The 20379-nt window shown below is 48.3% G+C and overlaps 1 protein-coding gene across 1 annotated transcript in view; it reads left to right on the forward strand.

Moving 5' to 3' along the window:
- Muc16 (mucin 16, cell surface associated) overlaps positions 1-20379 on the forward strand; it is a 97205-nt gene that overhangs the window by 16693 nt on the left and 60133 nt on the right. The window contains exons 6-17 of the mRNA XM_013033500.1: positions 15-3225; positions 5743-5853; positions 7223-10624; positions 11233-11316; positions 11411-12448; positions 14679-14803; positions 15120-15187; positions 16965-17137; positions 17429-17464; positions 17703-17768; positions 18772-18896; positions 19240-19307. Of these exons, the coding sequence (XP_012888954.1) occupies positions 15-3225; positions 5743-5853; positions 7223-10624; positions 11233-11316; positions 11411-12448; positions 14679-14803; positions 15120-15187; positions 16965-17137; positions 17429-17464; positions 17703-17768; positions 18772-18896; positions 19240-19307 (8507 nt within the window). The remainder of the gene's footprint in view (positions 1-14; positions 3226-5742; positions 5854-7222; positions 10625-11232; positions 11317-11410; positions 12449-14678; positions 14804-15119; positions 15188-16964; positions 17138-17428; positions 17465-17702; positions 17769-18771; positions 18897-19239; positions 19308-20379) is intronic.

Here is a 20379-nt window from a genome sequence, read left to right on the forward strand (position 1 = left end):
CAACATCCTCTCAGACAAGAGAGATGGCCACCCAGACAGCTTCCTCCTGGACCACAGCACTGACCCACACCAGCACTCCTGAGGAGCCCAGCTCACATATGGACACCACTGCTGGCCTCTCTGATGCCACCACCAGCTCCTCCCCTGAACAATCCAGTACAGGCTTCTCCTCTGCTCCAACACTCCCTCCCAGCATCCCTCCATCCACAGTCATGACTCGCAGAACCACTGAATGGGAAATCACCACCACTATCCCCACAGAGCTTTCTGAATCTGCATCTCACAGCACGCATGTCTGGGACACGTCAGCAATGGCCTCAGCCACCAGCATCATCCCCACTGCATCCCAGACCCTGGCACACTCACTCAACACCCTGCAATCCAGCTCATCCCTTGAAGTCCTGTCCTCCACACAAACTCCAGCTGGGCCACATCTGAGCTCCACAGGACAGGATATCTCAGCTACCTCCTGGGTCTCCTCAGGCCTCCACACAAGTCCAACATATTCAGACACAGCAGTGTCCACTCTGGAAGACTCCAGTTCTGTCCACAAAATCCATTTTACCACCGCAGCATCCTCAGAACTTCCTGTGACCACAGCTGAGAAGAGAATGCCCTCCACCCCTGGGGTCAGCACAGTTTCCACACAAATACCAACATCCTCTCAGACAAGAGTGATGGCCACCCAGACAGCTTCCTCCTGGACCACAGAACTGATCCACATCAGCACTCCTGAGGAGCCCAGCTCACACATGGACACCACTGCTGGCCTCTCTGATGCTGCCACCAGCTCCTCTCCTGAGCTCTCTACTGCAGGTTCTGTCTCCTCTGCTCTAACGCTCCCTCCCAGCCTCACTCTATCCACAGTCTCGGCTCACAGAACCACTGGAGTGGAGATTGCCAGCTTGTCCTCCACCCCTTACAAGACAGCTTCTGCAGAAATCACCACCACTATCTATACTCAGATTCCTGAATCTGCATCCCACAGTGCGCATGCCTGGGACATGTCAGCCAAGGCTCCAGCCACCAGCATCCTCCCCACTACATCCCATACCCTGCCCCATTCACACAGCACCCTGCAATCAAGCTCATCCCCTGCAGTCCTGTCCTCCACACAAACTGCACCTGTGCCACATCTGAGCTCCACAATAACTCTCACAACTTCTGGCCCCACAGCCTCAACTTCTCCTGCTCCTTCCTCCCCTGCGTACATCACCCAACTCCTCACCTCCACTCTCCATGACACCACCCAGGGGATGGACACAGGATCAACACCTGTGAGCACCTGGACTGCAAGTCACACTAGGAATGGACAGCACATTTCAGACACCTCCTGGGTCTCCTCAGGTCTCCGCACAAGTCCAACATCTTCAGACACAGCCGTCACCACTGTGGAATACTCCAGTTCTGTCCCCCAAACCTACTTTACCACCTCAGCCTCCTCAGAACTTCCTGTGACCACAGCAGAAGAGAGAATGCCCTCCACCACTGGGGTCATCACAGTTTCCACACAAATACCAACATCCACTAAGACAAGAGAGATGGCCACCCAGACAGCTTCCTCCTGGACCACAGCACTCACCCACAGCAGCACTCCTGAGGAGCCCAGCTCAAACATGGACACCACTGCTGGCATCTATGATGCCTCCACCATCCTCTTCCCTGAGCAATCTAGTGCAGGCTTCTTCTCCTCTGCTCCAACACTCCCTCCCAGCATCCCTCCATCCACAGTCATGGCTCACAGAACCACTGAATGGGAAAAGAGTGTGATCTCTTCCTCCTCCTACATGCCAGCATTGGCAGAAATCACCACCACTATCTCCACACAGCTTCTTGCATCTGCATCTCACAGCACGCATGCCTGGGACACGTCAGCCTTGGCCTCAGCCACCAGCATCCTCCCCACTGCATCCCAGACCCTGCCCCACTCACACAGCACCCTGCAATCAAGCTCATCCCCTGAAGTCCTGTCCTCCACACAAACTCCAGCTGGGCCACATCTGAGCTCCACATGGACCCTCACACCTGCAGGCCCCACAGCCTCACCTTCTCCTGCTTCTGCCTCCCCTTCATCCTTCACCCCATTCATCTCCACTCTCCAGGACACCACGCGGGGGATGGACACAGAATCAACACCCTTTACTCCACAGTCTGTCTCTGTACAGGAAACCAGCTCTCTCTCTTCTCTGCCTTTCCTGTCTTCTTCCTCCTCTTTTTCTGTCACTTCATCCCAGAATCTCTCTCCCCTTTCTTCTTCTGCCAGCTCCCTGCTTACCTCTGGGCTGTCGAAAACCACACACATTTCCAACAGAAGCCCCACATGGGCAGCCAGTTCACCCCCAAGTCTCACCACTTCAGCCCTTGAAACCCCGGCTCCTTCGGACGTCACTACAGGCACAGAAAAACCCCAGTCTTCCTCACACCCAGCCGTTTCCAAGGTGCCAACCCGCCATTCGGAAGGGGCACTGAGTTCTAGGCTCCCCATCTCCTGGGAGTCACCCACAACTGCCTATGCAGTAGGCTCTTCTGCCCGTGTGTGGGAGGTCTGGAAGGCCACCCCAGTGTCTGACCACGAGGCACCCACCGGAGTGACCACAGAGCCATTCGAGGAGGCAAGCATGTCCACAGAGCCCAGCTCGGCTCCCCGCACTCCTCTACCTCCTTCTCTTGAGTCCACGCCAGCTCTCCAGACTTCCCAGCAGGCCTCAACCTCTTCTACACCCACATCAGCCTCGGGCTGGACTCCAGTGTCACAGTCGACCGTAATGTCAAGGCCAAGTGTCCCCCACTTCTATACCCCTCCCTCTGTAATGGTGCCTTCTGGGGTGACTTCCTCCCCACCACCATCTCAGTCCACTGTGTCTGCCTCACAGAGTGTTCATGTTCCCAGGACAAACTTGATGCCATCCGAATCCACTGGGCCTAACCCCTCCACACCTCTGTCAGAGAATACCATGTCATTTGTCACCCCTGGAGTCCCCCAAGCCAGCCTAGCTTCGCCTTCTGCCAGTCCCTACTCTAGGATGGAGTCAAGCCCGGGGCAGGCTCTTCCATCCGCCATTGCAGAGAACTGGCCTTCGTCAGCTTCCGTACCAGCATCTTCCTCTGACCTCTCCACCCCTGCCTCTCCCACCAGCCCCACCCTCCATGCCATGACTTCCTCCCCGGCCACCACCAACATGGCAGACACTAGTCTTGCTACAGAAGGACACCCAGTGACGCCCAGTACTTTAGAGCCCAGAACCCAGCCCATCCAGACATCTTTATCTCCCAGCAAAGGGACAGAAGATGACAACTTAGGAGCAATGACAAGTGCTGTTCAAGTTTCTGCACATCCAACCCGGTCGTCAAGTAAGAACCCACGCCTTCTCTCATCCCAGGCAGGGAACGAAGGGGAATCCAAGGAGATAAGTCTTTGCCAAAAATGAAAAAAGGGGGGGAGGAGTTATTGAATTCATTCCCACAATCAGAATTCCCTTATTATAAAGCCACATGCTGATGGCTCATTCCTGTAGTCTGAGTGACACAAGAAGGCTGAGATCTGAGGATCACAGTTCGATACTGGCCTGGGCAGGAAAGTCAGTAAGATTCTTATCTCCAATGAACCACCAAGAAGCTGGAAATGGAGCTGTGGTTCAAGTGATAGAGCACCAGCCTTGAGTGAAAAAGCTAAGGGAGAGTACAAGACCCTGAGTTCAAGCACAGTATGCACCCAAAAACATTTATGTTTATTAGTAATACTATTATTTATTATTATTACATTTGTTATTTATTGTTGGTTTTATTGTTATACTATTATTCTTTAATAGTAGTATAAACTAATAGGTTTTATTGTGATGTTTCCATATGCACATATACTGTGTTTGGTTATATTTCCCCCCACTTTCCTATTACTCTCCCTTGCCCTTCCTTCTCTCCCCTAGTTCCCCAGACCCATTGCACTTTACCATAGTCCATTTTCTATTTTTCAAGTCATCTTTTTTCTTTATTTATAATTTTTACATATGAGAGAATATATAGATACTCGCCTTCCTGCATATGGTTAATTTTGCTAAATGTGAGCATCTCCAGTTACCCCACTGTCTTACGAATGAATTGATTTTATTCATCATCATGGCTGAGGAACAATGCATGTGTGTGTGTCTGTCTGTCTGCCTGTGTCTGTGTCTGTGTCTGTATGTATATGTGTTCTGGTTTTTCATCAGCACACCTGTTGGCAAAGATTAGTTTTTTTTATACCACTAGGACTTAGGCCCAGGACCTTGGTACAAGCTAGGCAAGCACTGTACTGGCAAACCATATCCCCAGGTCCCTATAATGGAATTTCTTTTAGCAAACATTTGTTGATTCTAAATTCAGTTCCAAGCACTGAACTAGGCATTTGGAAAGATAGATAGATAGATAGATAGATAGATAGATAGATAGATAGATAGATAGATAGATAGATAGATAGATAGATAGATAACAAGGAGGTGAATAATTACAATATCACAATAATTGTTATGTTGATTGATGATGATGATTGATTGAATGATTTATAGATTGGTGGTGATGATGATGATGATGGTGATATGATGATGGTGGTGATGGTGATGATATAGCCCGTGGTAGAGCCCTTGGCTAGCAAGCATGAGATCCTAAGTTTAATCCTCAATACTGAAAAACAAGAAAAATCCTTTGACCAGTTTAGTGGTACAGGAATGTAGTCCCAGCAAACTGAAGTTTGTGTAAGGAAGTTCATGCGTTCAAGGCCAGCCTCACCTACATAGTAACATCCTGTCTTTAAAAAGGAAACATCTGTGGCAAATGGCTCATGCCTGTAATCCTAGCTAATCAGGAGGCTGAGATCTGAGGACTGTGGTTCAAAACCAGCCTAGGCAGGAAAGTCCATGAGACGTATCTCCAATTAACCACAAAAAAGATGGAAGTGGTACTGTGGCTCAAGTGGTAGAGCACTAGCCTTGAGGAGACAAAAAAAAAGGTCAGAGATAGCACCCAGGCCCTAAGTTCAAGTCCCAGGGCCAGCACCAAAAAAAAAATCCCTCTCTAGCATGAGTAAGACCCTAGGTTCGATCCCCAGCACTGTAAAATAAAAGAATCCAGAAAATCTAGGGTCAGGACTAGGAAAGTATGCTCTTAACAGGCTCAGCAGGTGTAGTTGGCGAGTTATTAGACAGAACAAGTATTTCTGGCTTTCAAGAAGCACTGTTTTAGGGAGAAGTAATAAGTTATATCAAATACTATGGAATAGCTAAGTTGAAATAAGGACAGAGCTGTTTTGACAACATGATCAGCCTCAGAGATTCAAATGAAAGCAGCAGTCCCTGAGACCAAGGGTCTAAAATAAGACAGATCCAAAGGGGCATTCCTACCATTCAACAAAGCAGTTCAAGAGTAAGTCAGAGCCAGGCACCAGTAGCTTACGCTTATAATCCCAGCTAATCAGGAGGCTGAGAGAGGAGAATCTGCAGTTCCCAACCAGCCTGCATGTGCAGATAAATCCATGAGACTTTTTATTTCCAACTAACCTGAAGTGGAGCTGTGCTTCAAATGGAAGAGCACTAGCCTTGAATGAAAAAAGCTAAAGGACAGTGCCCAGGCCCTGAGTTCAAGCCCTAGTACCAGAATAAAAGCAAACAACACCAATAAAAAGAAAAAGAGGAGATGTTGAATCCATTTCCCCAGGGCACCCCTTCTGGATACAATGACTCACACTTGTCCTCTCCCTCGCTCTCATTGCAGAACCTGATGAGGATACTCTGGAGCACAATACGAAGATGCCCAATAAAGCAGAACACAAGGGAACAAGGAGACCAGGCACAGACGCCCTAACTTCACCTGCTCACCCCAAAGGTAGGTCCACCTCAGAACCATTTGTGTCCTTGCTTCCTTCCCCAGAGACAGGAAACTTGTTTTCCTTAGGAAGAGAATTATGAGTTGTTTTTGTGAGTTTCTTGGGTGATCAGATTTGGTTTTTTTTTGGTCTAATGCTTACCATGTGGATGTCAAACTGTGCCATTTTTATTTCTTCACAGTGTGTTGAATATACTTAGTTTAAGGTCAAATCGCTCTCCCTCCTCCTCCTCGCCCCTCCTCATGATGTCATTACATAGCTGAAGCTGGCTCAAACTTCTGATCCTCTTTCTGCCCCTGCCTCCTGAATTCTGGGCCTACAGGCATGCACTACCACACCCAACCAGAGTTCTCCATTTAGCAAACGTGACCTAATTTAACTTAAATCTGAAAAGTATTTATTGAGACCTCACAACAAAATGTAGCAGTGGAACTCAGTAGACACCATGTTGAACAGGAACTATACAACTTGTGGGTGGGGATAGGAGGGGAAAAACTGGGAGAGAGTAAATGAAGGGGTGATATTATCAAAAAAGAAATGTGCTTATCACCTGACTTATTTAACTGTAACCTCTCTGTCTGTATATCACCTTAGGTGTGGAGTTCCAGGAACATAGTAGGAATCCCTCTGGGGTTAACCAGCAAGTAGAGCTGTGGCTCAAGTGGTAGAGCACCAGCCTTGAGTAAAATAGACGTTAGAGCAGGAGGCCCAGAGTTCAAGCACCCCTAACGTACAAAAAAAAAAAGACTCAGCTATTACTATATTTAAATTTCTACAGTGAGTTTTCTGTCTCCATAAACTGATGGAGATATCATTCAATGCTGGTTTTCCCCCCTTCTTGGGGCTTGAATTCAGGGCCTAGGTCCTATCCTTGAAAGTTTTTTCTCAAGGCTGGTGCTCTACCACTTGAGTTACAGCTCTACTTGCAACTTTTTGGAGGTTAATTGCAGATGAGAGTCTCACAGACGTTTCTTCCCAGGCTGGCTTTGAACCATGATCCTCAGATCTCAGCCTTCTGAGTAGCTAGGATTACAGGTGTGAGACACTGGTGCCTGGAGACATCAGAAAGGAGAGTGTGACAGGTTTTCTGTGATTGTCTCTCCTCATCTTTTCTTCCCCCTCCTCCTCCTCCTCCTCTTCTTTGGTTTCTTCCTCCTCCTCTTCTTCTTTCTCCTCATCCTTTTCTTCTTTTTCCTCCCCCATCCCATCTCCTCTTCCTCTTCTCCCTCTCCTCTCCTTTCTTCTTCCTTTTCCCTTTCTCCTCCTCTTCCTCCTCTTTCCATCCTAGACCCTACACTAACCAAAATGCACTGTTTGAATGCCTGAGTGTATGACTCAGAATTACTGATGCATCTCCCAATTCAACAGAGCTCTCCGAGGGAGAAACAGGGAGACGGGAGACCACGCCTACAACACCAGAGGCCACGCCCACAGCACCAGAAACCACACCTGTGACGCCAGAGATCACGCCCACACCGACAGAGACCACGCCTGCAGCACCTGGGGCCAGGCCCACAATGCCAAAGACTGTGCCCATGACACCTGAGGCCACGCCCACAGCACCAGAGGCCACACCCACACCACCAGATAGCTCTTCCAGGACTCCAGAGACCACACCCACAATGCTGGAGGCCACGCCCACAACGCCGAAGTCCGTGCCCACGATGCCAGAGATCACACCCACAACGCCAGAGACCATGCCTGCAATGCCTCATACCACACCCATGACGCTGGAGACCACACCTACAATGCCAGAGATCACACCCATGATGCCAGAGACCACACCCGCAATGCTGAAGACCACACCCACGATGTCAGAGATCACGCCCATGGTGCCAGAGACCATACCCACGATGCCAGAGACCACGCCTACAGCACCAAAGACCACACCCATGATGCCAGAGACCACTCCCACAACACCAGAGACCATGCCCACGACGCCAGAGACCATGTCTGCATTGTCAGATACCACCCCTATGATGCTGGAGGCCATGCCCACAAAGCCTGGGTTCACGCCCACAACACCAGAAGCCACGCCCATGATGCCAGAGACCATGCCTACAGCACCAAAGACCACACCCATGATGTCAGAGACCACGCCTACAGCACCAAAGACCACACCCATGATGCCAGAGACCACTCCCACAACACCAGAGACCATGCCCACGACGCCAGAGACCATGTCTGCATTGTCGGATACCACGCCTATGATCCCGGAGGCCACGCCCACAAAGCCTGGGGTCACGCCCACAACACCAGAGACCACGCCCATGATGCCAGAGACCACACCCATGATGCCAGAGACCACGCCCACAACACCAGAGACCATGCCCACGACGCCAGAGACCATGTCTGCATTGTCGGATACCACGCCTATGATGCCAGAGACCACACCCACAAAGCCTGGGGTCATGCCCACAACACCAGAGACCATGCCCATGATGCCAAAGACCACACCCATGATGCTGGAGACCACCAGCGTCATAGACGAATCAACTCTCAGAGTGTCTGCACCACCTGTCCTCAGGACACCAGGACAGATGGCCAGCACAAGCACAGCCTCCACCACCACCCCTGCCATCTCAGAGGTCACAGACTTATCGATCCTCAGGTCCACGACAGAGAGCAGGCCGGCCGGTCCAGCTCCCTCCATCTTCCCAGATGTGCCAGAGCTGGAGACGTCACAGCCTATCAACACTTGGGCAGACACAAATATGCCAAATGACTCTCCAAATACAGCAGGAGTCACAGATTCCCCAGTCACCCATTCTGGGCCACAGACAAGTAATTCAGCTGCCACTCCGACTGTCTCCTCTGCTGGGCCAAGATGGGCGACTTCAGTGGGTATGGGAGCAGAGACAACCCACCCCGATATTCCAACTGTGATGATTTCCTCTGCCGAGTCAGGCACAATGGTCACCCACCCAACGGACACCCAAACACCCGTTTCCAGAACTATCTCCACTCTTACCCACGGTGTATGGGACACTACCACACTCTTCATGGACACCAGAACAGAGGCGAAAGCCAGTTCAGCCATTCCAACATCAGTCGCCATCTCACCTGATACACCAGAACTGGTCACATCAGCGCTCACCGGTTTTGAGGCAGACACCAGGACGACGAGCTCAACACCAACCCCTTCTGCAAGGGAGTCCGAGAGCCCAGCCTCAGGAGCCACTGCCCCTGGAACACAGGTGGCAGCAACGAGTTCAAACCCAACCGTCTCACCCGGTGTAGCAGGGCTGGTGACATCACAGGTCACTCATCCTGAGCTGGAGATGGCTACTACCACTGCCCTAACTCTCACTGTCCTCCCAGGAGCCTCAGAAATGGTGACTGCACTGACCACTCATTCTGAAACACATACCCGTCAGTCTCCAACTTGGATTGTTTCCTCGGGTCCACTGGAGACCACAACCTCACAGGTCACAAGCCATCCTGGGTCACAGGCCAGTTCTGCTATTCCAGTAATCACTAGGGAGTCGTACTCAACAGCTTCATTTATCACCCAACCTTCAGAGGCCAGTCCAGCTGTGGCCACCACAAGCCCAAGTCTCCCCCACAGGGAATCAGACGCCTCACCTTCAACAGTCACAAGCATTTCAGAGGAAGCCAGTTCTGTTCCAGTGACAAGAATCTCACCAGGTGAACCAGACACAGGGACCTCACTGGAAGCAATCAGTACAGGTAACCCAACCACCACTGCCTCATCCATTACCCCCACTGGGGGACAAGCAAGCACAGCCATTCCAACTCTGACTGTCTTTCCTGAGGTGTCAGCAACAGCGACTTTAGCCATCACCAGTTCTAAGGAGGTCACCAGTCCACCAATGCCAACTCTGGCTGTTTCTCCTTCTGAATCCAATGCCACAGCCTCACTGATCACCAGTGTTGGTGCCCAAACGAATTCAGCCATTCCAACCCTGACTGTCCCCCCCAAAGTATCAGAGATGGCAACCACACTGGTCACCAGTTCTGGAACAGAGGCCAGTTCATTTCCAACTGGGACTTTTCCCTCAGGTCCATCAGAGACCACAGAATCAAGATGGGTCACCCATCTGGGACCAGAAGCCAGTTCAGCTGTTCCCACGGTGACGGTGCCCTCCACCATGCAAAATACAACCACCTCCTTAGTCACCCGTTCCACCGAGACCAGTTCAGCTGCTCTTGGAATGAGTTCAAGTCTTTCCCACAGTGAATCAGACACCCCCACAACCAAACCACCTCTGACACCTTTTCCTGTGGAGTCAGAAACTACAACTTTGTTGGTTACCCAGACAATTTCAGTCATTCCAACTCTGACTGTCTCTCCCAGTGTGACTGAAAAGATTACTTCAGTGGTTTCTGGTCCTGGGGCAAAGATGAGTACAGTCACTCTGATGCCGACTGTTTCTCCACCTCAATCAGAAACCACAGCCATGTGGGTTGTCACCCATCCTGAGAGTCAAGCCAGTTCATCTGCTCCATCACAGTCCATTCCCCCAGAAAGAACAAACACCTGGACCACTCATCTGACAGAGACCAGCCCAATTATTTCTAGAACCACTCCATATTTTTCCCACAGTGGATCAGATACCCCACCCTCAATGACCACCAGTCCTGGGATGGACACCAGTTCAGATGTCTCCCCTAAGGCACCAGGGGTGGTGACACTGTTGATCACCAGTTCCAGGGCTGTGACCAGCCTAAGTACTTCAAGTTTGACCCTTCCTTCTGCTGTAACAGAGACCACAGCTTCATCAGTCACTCCCACTGAGGCACAGACAGGTACATCTATTCCAGAGATGACAGCCTCCTCCGGTATATTAGGGACGGTGACATCCTTAGTCCCTAGTTCTGAGTCAAAGACAACTGTTGCCACATCACCTGATTACTCAAAAGAACCAGCATCTACCACCTCATGGGTCATCCACACCGGGTCAGAAGCTAGCTCAGCTATTCCGCTTCCAACTGTTTGGCCTGGTGAACCAGCAACAACAATCTCACTGGTCACTCATACTGCAGAGGACAAAACACCCATTTCTACAACAACCCCAGATTTTTCCCAAAGTGCATCAAATTTCATCTCTCCAATGGCCGCCAGCACTGGAGCAAACACTCGATTGTCTGCTCCAGCCAAGAAGATCTCGACAGGCATACCAGGGATAGTTACTACTTTTGGGACAGATGCAAATACAGCTACCCCAATGCTGACTGCTTTCCCTGGAGAAGGAGAAACCACAGCTTCCTCAGTCACCCATCCTGAGATCCAGGCCAGTTCTGCTGGGCCAACTCTGACTGTTTCCTCTGGTGAACTGTTTACAACAACCTCACTGGCCACTTACTCTGAAGAGACAAGCACAGCCTTTTCCAGTACAGCCCCCCATATTCCCCAGGGTGGATCAGATACCATACCCACAATGGCTACCAGTTCTGGAACAGAAACAAGTTCAGCCACTCTGACAACTATCTCACTGGGTGTACCTCATTGGACAACCTCACTGGTCACCGGTTCTGGGACAGACACCAGGACAATTTTTCCAACACCTTCTTCCTCTCCGTATGAAACAACAGCAACAACCTCACTGATCACTCATCCTTCAGAGACCAGTTCAATAGTCACCCCTACAGCTCCCCATTTTTCTCACAGTAGTTTACTTACTACCACTTCAGTGGCCACCAGCTCTGGGACAGAAGCCACTTCAGGTACCCCAACAATGAGCAGTTCATCCGAAGAACCAGATAGGCTGACCTCCCAGGTACTGACAACTTCTGGGCAATCAACCAGTATGCCAGCTCCAACCATGACTCTTTCTACCAGCCAATCAGAAACCACCAATTTATCAACTGCCAGCCCCAGGGCCGTATCCACCAGCTCAAAATTTCCGTCTTTATCCATGTTCCCTCATACGTCAGAGACCACAGCCTCTCTGCCCATCACACCTTGGGCGAAGGTCAGTACAGCAATTCCAACTCAGACCGTGCCCCCTGGTGGACCAGAGACAGCTACTTCTGTCCTCACAACTGAGACCAGCAGAATTGATCGAGGCTCAACTGTCTCCCCTCATGTTCCTACACCAACAACCTCACTGTCTACCCATCCTGGATCAGAAGTTAGCACAGGTCTCCCATCTGTCACCATGTCCCCTGGTTTATCCCAGACCACAGGCTTGTGGGTCACTAGTCCTTTGGCAGAAACCAGCTCAGAAGTTCTGACTATGGCTTTTTCCCTCCATGTCCCTTCAATAACCAGTGAATCGAACACTGTAACTTCCTGGACTCCGGAAACTTCACCTGTAACTACAGTTAGAACCCCAGATTTCTCCAAAATGACCACAGGTCCCATGATGATCCATACACTATCAGAGACCTCCACCCTGCCTGCAACCAGTCATGAAGAAGGATCGAGTCCAAGCACCATACAGAAAACCACCACCAGTGAGACTACTAACTCAGCGACCACAGGTTCAAGACCCACAGTGGCTCGAACCACAAGTACCCCCATCGGTCCCCTGTCTGGAAGTCCCTTCGTCCCTCTAACCACAACTGCAATGACAATCTTGACTTCTGAGATGGTGACTTCAAGAACAAGTAAGAATAATTATCTTTTGAGTGTGGTTAAATATATATTTAATATATATATTTATATATATCAAGTCATATTTCCATTTTAAGCATTTGTTGGTATGTGATTGAGCAGCATTCATTAGATTCACACTACTAAGCAAGAGGAAAAGTAACAGATTGAGTTTGTGTGTGCAAGTATGTACATGCACACACACATGAATGCAGACACATGCATAGGACCTAGAGCTGAAACTCAGGGCCTGGTCACTGTCCATGTGCTTTTGTTGCTCAGGGCTGGTGCTTTACTACTTGAGCCACAACTTCACTTCTGGCTTTTTAGTAGTTCACTGGAGATAAGAATCTCACTGACTTTCCAGCCCAGGCTGGCTTTGAACTGTGATCCTCAGATCTCAGCCTCCTCAGTAACTAGGATTATAGCTATCAACCACTGATGCCCGGCCAGATAGACTTTTTTAACATACCTGTGAGACCTACATATAGTATTTTCTTTCGTGTTGAAGTTCTGTGTATTTTGTTACAAATAATGAGCTGTGATTTTTCTTTATGACTATATATTATTCCGGTCTGTACATGTATCTCATTTTCTTTATTCATTCATCCATTGATAGGCATCTTGATTGGTTCCATTGGACACTGTAGCCAGAGATTGCTTTCATATCTTGGCTATGATGAATAGTGTGGCTATCTATATCTATCTATCTATCTATCTATATGCATTGACAGCATATATATAATATTATATATATATATTATATATATATAATATATATATTTATATATATATATATATATATATATATATACCTAGAGCTGGTAGCACGGAAAGTCTGTGTCCCAGAAACTCACCAAGTCCCAAAACAACCAGCACAATTGGGTTCCTAAGTAGAAATTTCTTCGACAGTAGTAAAACCCAAAACAATCCCAACAGGAAAGGGTAGACTAGAACCCTGGGCAGGTATCAGACTTAAAATATGTTCTGCCAGGAGCCAGTGGCTCATGCCTGTCATTGTAGCTATTTGGGAGGTTGAGATCTGAGGATCCTAGTTAAAAGACAGCCTGGACAACAAATTTCATGAGATTCTTATCTCAAAAAAAACCTACAAAAATAACAATAAAAACAGAAATGGACAGCCAGGCACCAATGGCTGACACCTGTCATCCTAGCTACTCAGGAGGCTGAGATCTGAGGATCATGGTTCAAAGCCAGCCCAGGCAGGAAAGTCCATGAGACTCTTATCTCCAAGAAACCACTAGAAAACCAGAAGTAGCACTGTAGCTCAAGCAGTAGAGATCTCGCCTTGAGCTGAAGAACTGAGGGATAACACCCAAGCCCAGAGTTCAAGCCCCACAATCAACCAAAAAAAAAAAAAGAAAACAAACAGAAATGGAGCTGTGGCAAGTGGTAGAACACTAGCCTTAAATCAGGGACAGTGCCCAGACCTTGAGTTCAAAACCCAAGACTAACAAAAAGAATGCCCATTGTGTTCATAAATATTTCTGATTGTGGTTATTCATTGAAGATTCATGAATGGCCATTGAATTACCATGTTATGAATAGTCATGGACATTTAATGAATATGATTCAGCCTCTACCAAAATGTAGAGATGTGAGGGACAGCCTAGACAATAGTGACCCATAAGATCAGATCACCTTGCTCAGTAGTGCTTGCCTTGCATGCATGAGGCCCTGGGTTCAATTCCTCAGCACCACATAAGCAGAAAAAGCCGGAAGTGGCTCTGTGGCTCAAGTGGTAGAGTGCTCACCTTGAGCTGAAGAGCTCAGGGACAGCACCCAGGCCCAGAGTTCAGGCCCCACAACCGACAAAAAAAAAAAAAAAGATTAGATCACTTCTCTTCATGTAAGTACACTCTGATGTTTGCATAAAGAAAAAGCCGCATAGCAACGCATTTCCCAGAATATACCACTTTCCTTACATAATTTGTGACTGTATATTTAAGAACCCAGCACAGGGAAGTTAGTTCAACAAATATTTATTAGACAACTACTTATAGTAGGCATGGCAGTCCACCCACCCACTACACCCAGACAGGTGCTGCACTGAGCAAGCCATGTGCAGAGTCTCCCCAGCGTCATTCTACTGAGTAGGCTTGAAATCACTCATGCAGTTACAACAAAAAGTAACCAGAGAAATAAAAATATAGCCATACTCCCCCCCAACGTTATGTGTCTAGGTCCTTGTCTCAGACCAAATCTAACTCAGCCACGCCCTCCTTCTCTCCTCCCCCACGACAGCGGTGGTCCCTGACCTGGTGCCATTCACCCTCAACTTCACCATCACCAACCTGGGGTTTGAGAAGAACATGGAACATCCGGGCTCCTGGAAGTTCAACACCACAGAGAGAGTTCTGCAGTACCTGGTGAAAGCCCCGCCCATCTCTCAAAGACCAGCCCCATCCACAGCTTGCTTAGGCCACACCCACTAGGGCCAGCCACACCCACAATCCACAGACCCCACCTGAGGACCAGCTTCACCCACAACTCCCCCAGGCCATACCTATGGAGGATCCAGCCCCACCCACAGCTCCCAGGACACACTCATTTGGGCTAACCCCACCCACACCTCGCTAGGGCCTGCCCCATCCACATCAACCCCGCCCAATCTGTCCTATCAAACTCTCAGCTCCTCCCATTTCCCCACCAAGGTTCTTCTCTCACTTCTGTTCTCCTTCACAGCTCAAACCCTTGTTGAAGAACAGCAGTCTGGGATCACTCTATTCAGGCTGCAGACTAGTCTCGCTCAGGTGAGCGCTTCTCCCCAAAATTCAGGGCCTGCAGGTGGATGAGACCTAAGGCAAGCTTGGCACTCCCTGGCTGTCCACACTCACCATGGACGCTAAGTGTCAACCAGAACACCAGCCAGGAGCCAGAAGAATGTACTGTGCGTTTGGTATTCCTATAGCATCAGCCTCATGAATCAGGTGTACAGGGTAAACTGAGGCCAAAAGAAGTAAGTGGCTTGTGCCAGGTCACACAGGGAAACACTAGCATTTCAGGCTGTATCACACACACACACACATACCACATGTAACCACGCACATACACACACACACACAGAACTACATACCCAACCACATCCCTATATACAACACAACACATGATATAACCACATACAACCACACACACAATATAACTACACACAGCCACACACACAACCACACAAATCACACACATGACCACATGCACAGGCACACATACTCACAGCCACACCACACACATGTATGGTATACATGCATGCTATACTATATAAACTATGTGAGTTTTGCCATACAGACTGCACACATTCATGGCAGTTGTGAGAATCTAGTTAGAAAATGAGTTAAAGCAAACAGTTGTAAGTAGGCTGAGAATATGGTTTCATGGTGGAGACATCGCCTGCCCTGTGCAGGCCCTGGGTTCAATCCCTAGGGCCACAAAAACAAAAATAGTAGCCAGGCACTGGTGGCTCACACTTGTCATCCTAAGTACTCAGGAGGTTGAGATCTGAGGATCACAGTTTCAAAGCCAGCCCAGGCAAGAAAGTCTATGAGATTCTTTTTTCTTTTTGGGGGGAGGTGGGGGGGAGGGTCCAGTCATGGGGCCTGAACTCTGGACCTGGGCTTTGTCCCTCAGCTCTTCAGCTCAAGGCTAGTGCTCTACCACTTGGGCCACAGCGCCACTTCCGGCTTTTTTTCTTTTTGCTTATGTGGTGCTGAGGAATCGAACCTAGGGCCTCAGGCATGCAAGGCAAGCACTCTACCACTGAGCCACCTTCCCAGCCCCCTCTTTTTTCTAACTACAAAAACAAGCCAAGAAGTGGATCTGTGGCTCAAGTGGTAGAACCCTAGTCTTGAGTAATAAAGCTCAAGGACAGTATCCAGGCCCTGAGTTCAAGCCCCAGGACCTGCATGCACATGTGCACACACACACACAGACACACGTTCACAGAAAATCATCTGAAACTAGTGTAATATCAATATTAATCATTATATAATGTGCTAGGTATTAGAATATATAAAACAAAAACCACACATTTCCTATTTACATTTATATTTAAATATATATGTATTATTTTTAATGGTATATAATTGTTTTGTATGTGATATATAATAGGTATACTAATCATTGGGGAACTGAGCAATGTCTGCCATGTTGAATAATGGAAGCTATTGATTTTTGGTTATTGCTTTTTTTTTTTGGCCCAAGACCAGGACTCAAACTTAGTATCTGATGCTTTTGCTCATTGGTTGGTGCTCTACCACCTGAGCCAGGCCTCCAACCCAGTGGAAGCTGTTACTTTGGGAGCTATTACACCCACATTCCTGGGATCTTTGGGCTGGTTAATTGGGTCAATGGCCTGTGGCTATGGTGAAGGCTGACTTCAGATTGAACCAGCTGTGGTTTCCAATAGACCCACCAAACAGGTACCTGTTGCATTTAGCATTCAGACCTGGAAGAAGGAGGGAGGAAATGAAGGAGGGAGGCAGAGAGGAACAAATAGATGGAAAAATATTTAGACCAATCACGTGCGGCATTCCCCAGGCCTGAGAAGAATGGGGCAGCCACCAGAGTCAACGCCATCTGCACACATCATCCTGGCCCTGCTGGCTTCAGATTGGACAGAAAAAAGCTGTACTGGGAGCTGAGCCAGCTGACCTATGGCATCACCCAGCTGGGACCCTACACTCTGGACACAGACAGCCTCTACGTCAATGGTGAGTGACTGGGAGGTGAGTGGAGGGTGTGGTCCTCTCACCGCCTTGCTGGAAAGGCTCCTTGGGGGCCTGGCCCATATGTTCAGAGCATGGTGAGGTTGATCTGGATTTCTGAGTTCTTCTTCAAAAATGTCTCTGATGTGATAGTATTGATACAGTATCATCCTGTATCTTCTATGTCATGAATCATCCACCATTTCCCCTGTCTCCCTTACTCCTCTTCAGTCCCCTACCTTGCCCTCAACCCTTACTTATTTCCCTTACTCTCTCTCTCTCTCTCTCTCAATCCAGGTTTTACCCATCAAAGCTCAGCACTCACCACCAGCCGTAAGTATTGGACAAATGGCCTCCTATACCCTAAACAGAGAGGAGGCCAACAGATACCCATCCCCACAATGTCCTCTCCAAGAGCAAAGAGACTGAGAGGGCAAAGTTATTTACTCTCTTCACTGCACCATCTTCAGAGAGAGAGTCCTAGACCAAGCCATCTCCACGTGCAGTGTCTCCCCCTGGCATTTCTGTGGTGAACATGCCTTGTTTCTCTTAACTGTGGGCTTCTCCCCAGCTCCCGGAACCTCCACAGCGCCCCCTGGGACCTCCGGAACGCCATCCTCCTTCCCCAGCCTCTCCAGTAAGTACTTCTTCAGGACACCTTTGTGAGAGAGGCTGATGAGTAGGTCTCTGACGTTATTCTTTCAAGGAAAGATGGAACGTCATAGTAGATCAAGTGAGGATGCTGTGCCTGAGGGAGTGTGCCAAGGAACACAAAGTAGTCTCTGTCCTCAGAGGGTTTGTGTTGGTGTGATGATGGTGGTGGGGTAGTGGGGGGGGTTGCTGATGATGAAGATGACGATGGTGATGGTGATTATTCTGATGATTGATGTTGATGGTGGTCATAATGGTGATGGTGATGGATGATGCTGATGGTGATCTCGATGGTGTGATGATGATGATAATGATCATGATGATGGTGAAGGTGATGCTGTTGCTGCTGCTGGTGATGATGGCAATTCTGATCATGATAATGCTAGTGATGATGCTGATGGTGATCGTGGTGATGGTGATAGTGAAGGACCAATTGTACCATATCATTTTATATAAAGGGCTCAAGCATCCCAGGATGTTGACAGCCATTGTGGAATTGGAAGCTGGTATTGTAACAAATCCCCCCCTAAACACCAAGGCTAAAATTGTGTCTTTTGAAGGATTTTCCATGCAAAACATAGATGGAAGTTATTCCAAGTAGACATTCACAGTCAAAAAGGCAATGCAAAAACAAACTTCTCAAGCAGGCATTGCACACACAGCTCAGTGTATACACAGAAGCTCTCTGTCATTCCCCAACATCTATTTGTCAACTGTGTTTAAAATGTGCAGCCGGGCACCAGTGATCATGTCTATAATCCTAGCTATTAGGAGGGTGAGATCAGAAGATCATGGTTCAAAGCCAGCCCAGGCAGGAATGTTTGTGAGTCTCTCAACCTTCAATAAAACACCAAAAAGCTGAACATAGAGCTGTGGTTCAAGTGGTAGAGTACTAGCCTTGAGCCAAAAAGCTAAAAGAAAGTGCCTAAGCCCTGAGTTCAAGCCCCACCACTGGCATCAAAATGTCTCCTCTGCCTTTCTTGTTTCAGCCACGGCGCCCGGTCTGTTTCCTTTTACTCTCAACTTCACTATTGTGAACCTGCAGTACACACCAGATATGAAGCACCCAGGGTCTGCCAAGTTCAACACCACCGAAGTCATCCTGCAACGCATGGTAAAAGCCCACAGCTGCTGGCTGACCACTTCTCACCGGGCATGACCCTCAAGTCTTCTTCTTTTTTTTAATTTATTGCCTGTCCTGGGGCTTGACTGTGGGCCTGGGCACTGTCCTTGAGCGTCTTTTTGCTCAAAGCTCGTGTTATACCACCTGAACCACAGCACCACTTCCAACTTTTTTGAGTAGTTTATTGGAGATAAGAATCTCGCGCACTTTCCTGCCCAGGCTGGCTTTTAACTTCGATCCTCAGATCTCAGCCTCCTGAGTAGCTAGGATAACAGGAATGAGCCACTGGCTCCTGGCCCCCTCAAGTCTTCTTATCCTGCTCCTTTCTCCCCAGCTTGGTCCTGTGTTCGCAAACACCAACATCGGCCCCCAGTTTTCTGGCTGCCAGCTGACGTCACTCAGGTGAGTCCTTACATTCTCCCATATCTCCAACTTTCCATTCCTGAACTGATCTTGCTCTTGCTTCTCTTTTGTCTGGTTCTGTCTGGGTACCTGTGAAGTTGTGTGTGCTGAGGTGTCTCCCAAGATTCTGTCCTCTCTTTGTCCTCTACTCACCATGGAGACCACCACCCCCATGAGAGTGAAGGCCCCAAAAGTTCCAAAATTATCCTAGACTCAGGAAAATGCATGAGGCAAAAAGAAAACTGTGGCAGACAAGTTTTCTACCTTCTGTCAGAAGTACTAAAAACTGATTTTGCACCTAAGGTATTCACAAGGGTTTGTGGCTGTACAGCTGTTTTCATTTGCTTGTTGGTTTGTTACTTTGATTTATTGCTTGCTTGAGTTTTCTGTTTTCCCTTGTACTGATCTGGGATTGGGTTGGCAGAAAGCTAACATAGGTTAAGCCTCCTAAATCTGAAAAATTGAAATCCAACATACTTCAACATCTGAGAGATAGATAGATAGATAGATAGATAGATAGATAGATAGATAGATAGATAGATAGATTGCATACATACACATATATAACATATTGATATAGACATAGATATTGATGTATATTGTTACTGTGCTACTTGAACTATGCCCCAGCCTTTTTTTTCTAGTCCTACAGCTTGAGCTCAGGGCCTGGGTGCTGTCCCTGAGCTTCTTTGTACTCAAGGTTAGCACTCTATCACTTGAGCCACAGTGCCACTTCTGGATTTTTATTCTAAGTAGTTTATTGGAGATAAGAGTCTCATGAACTTTTCTGCCTGGGCTGACTTCAAACTATGATTCTCAAATCAGGCGTGAGCCACTGATGTACTGCCTCCACCAATTTTTTTTAATCTGCCTGTGTTTAAGATAAGCTCTCACTTTCCTGAGTCAACTTGGACCACAGTCCCTTATTTATGTTCTCCACATAGCCAAGATGACAAACACACACCATTACAACAAGCTTTTTTGTTGCCATAGGGCCTTGCAAACTTTTTTTTTTCCTGAGCTCTCCTGGAACCATGATCCTTCTGACCTTAGCATCCTGAGTATCTGAAAT

Source organism: Dipodomys ordii, unplaced genomic scaffold (assembly GCF_000151885.1).
Source record: "Dipodomys ordii isolate 6190 unplaced genomic scaffold, Dord_2.0 Scaffold171, whole genome shotgun sequence".
Classification (NCBI taxonomy): Eukaryota; Metazoa; Chordata; class Mammalia; order Rodentia; family Heteromyidae; genus Dipodomys; species Dipodomys ordii.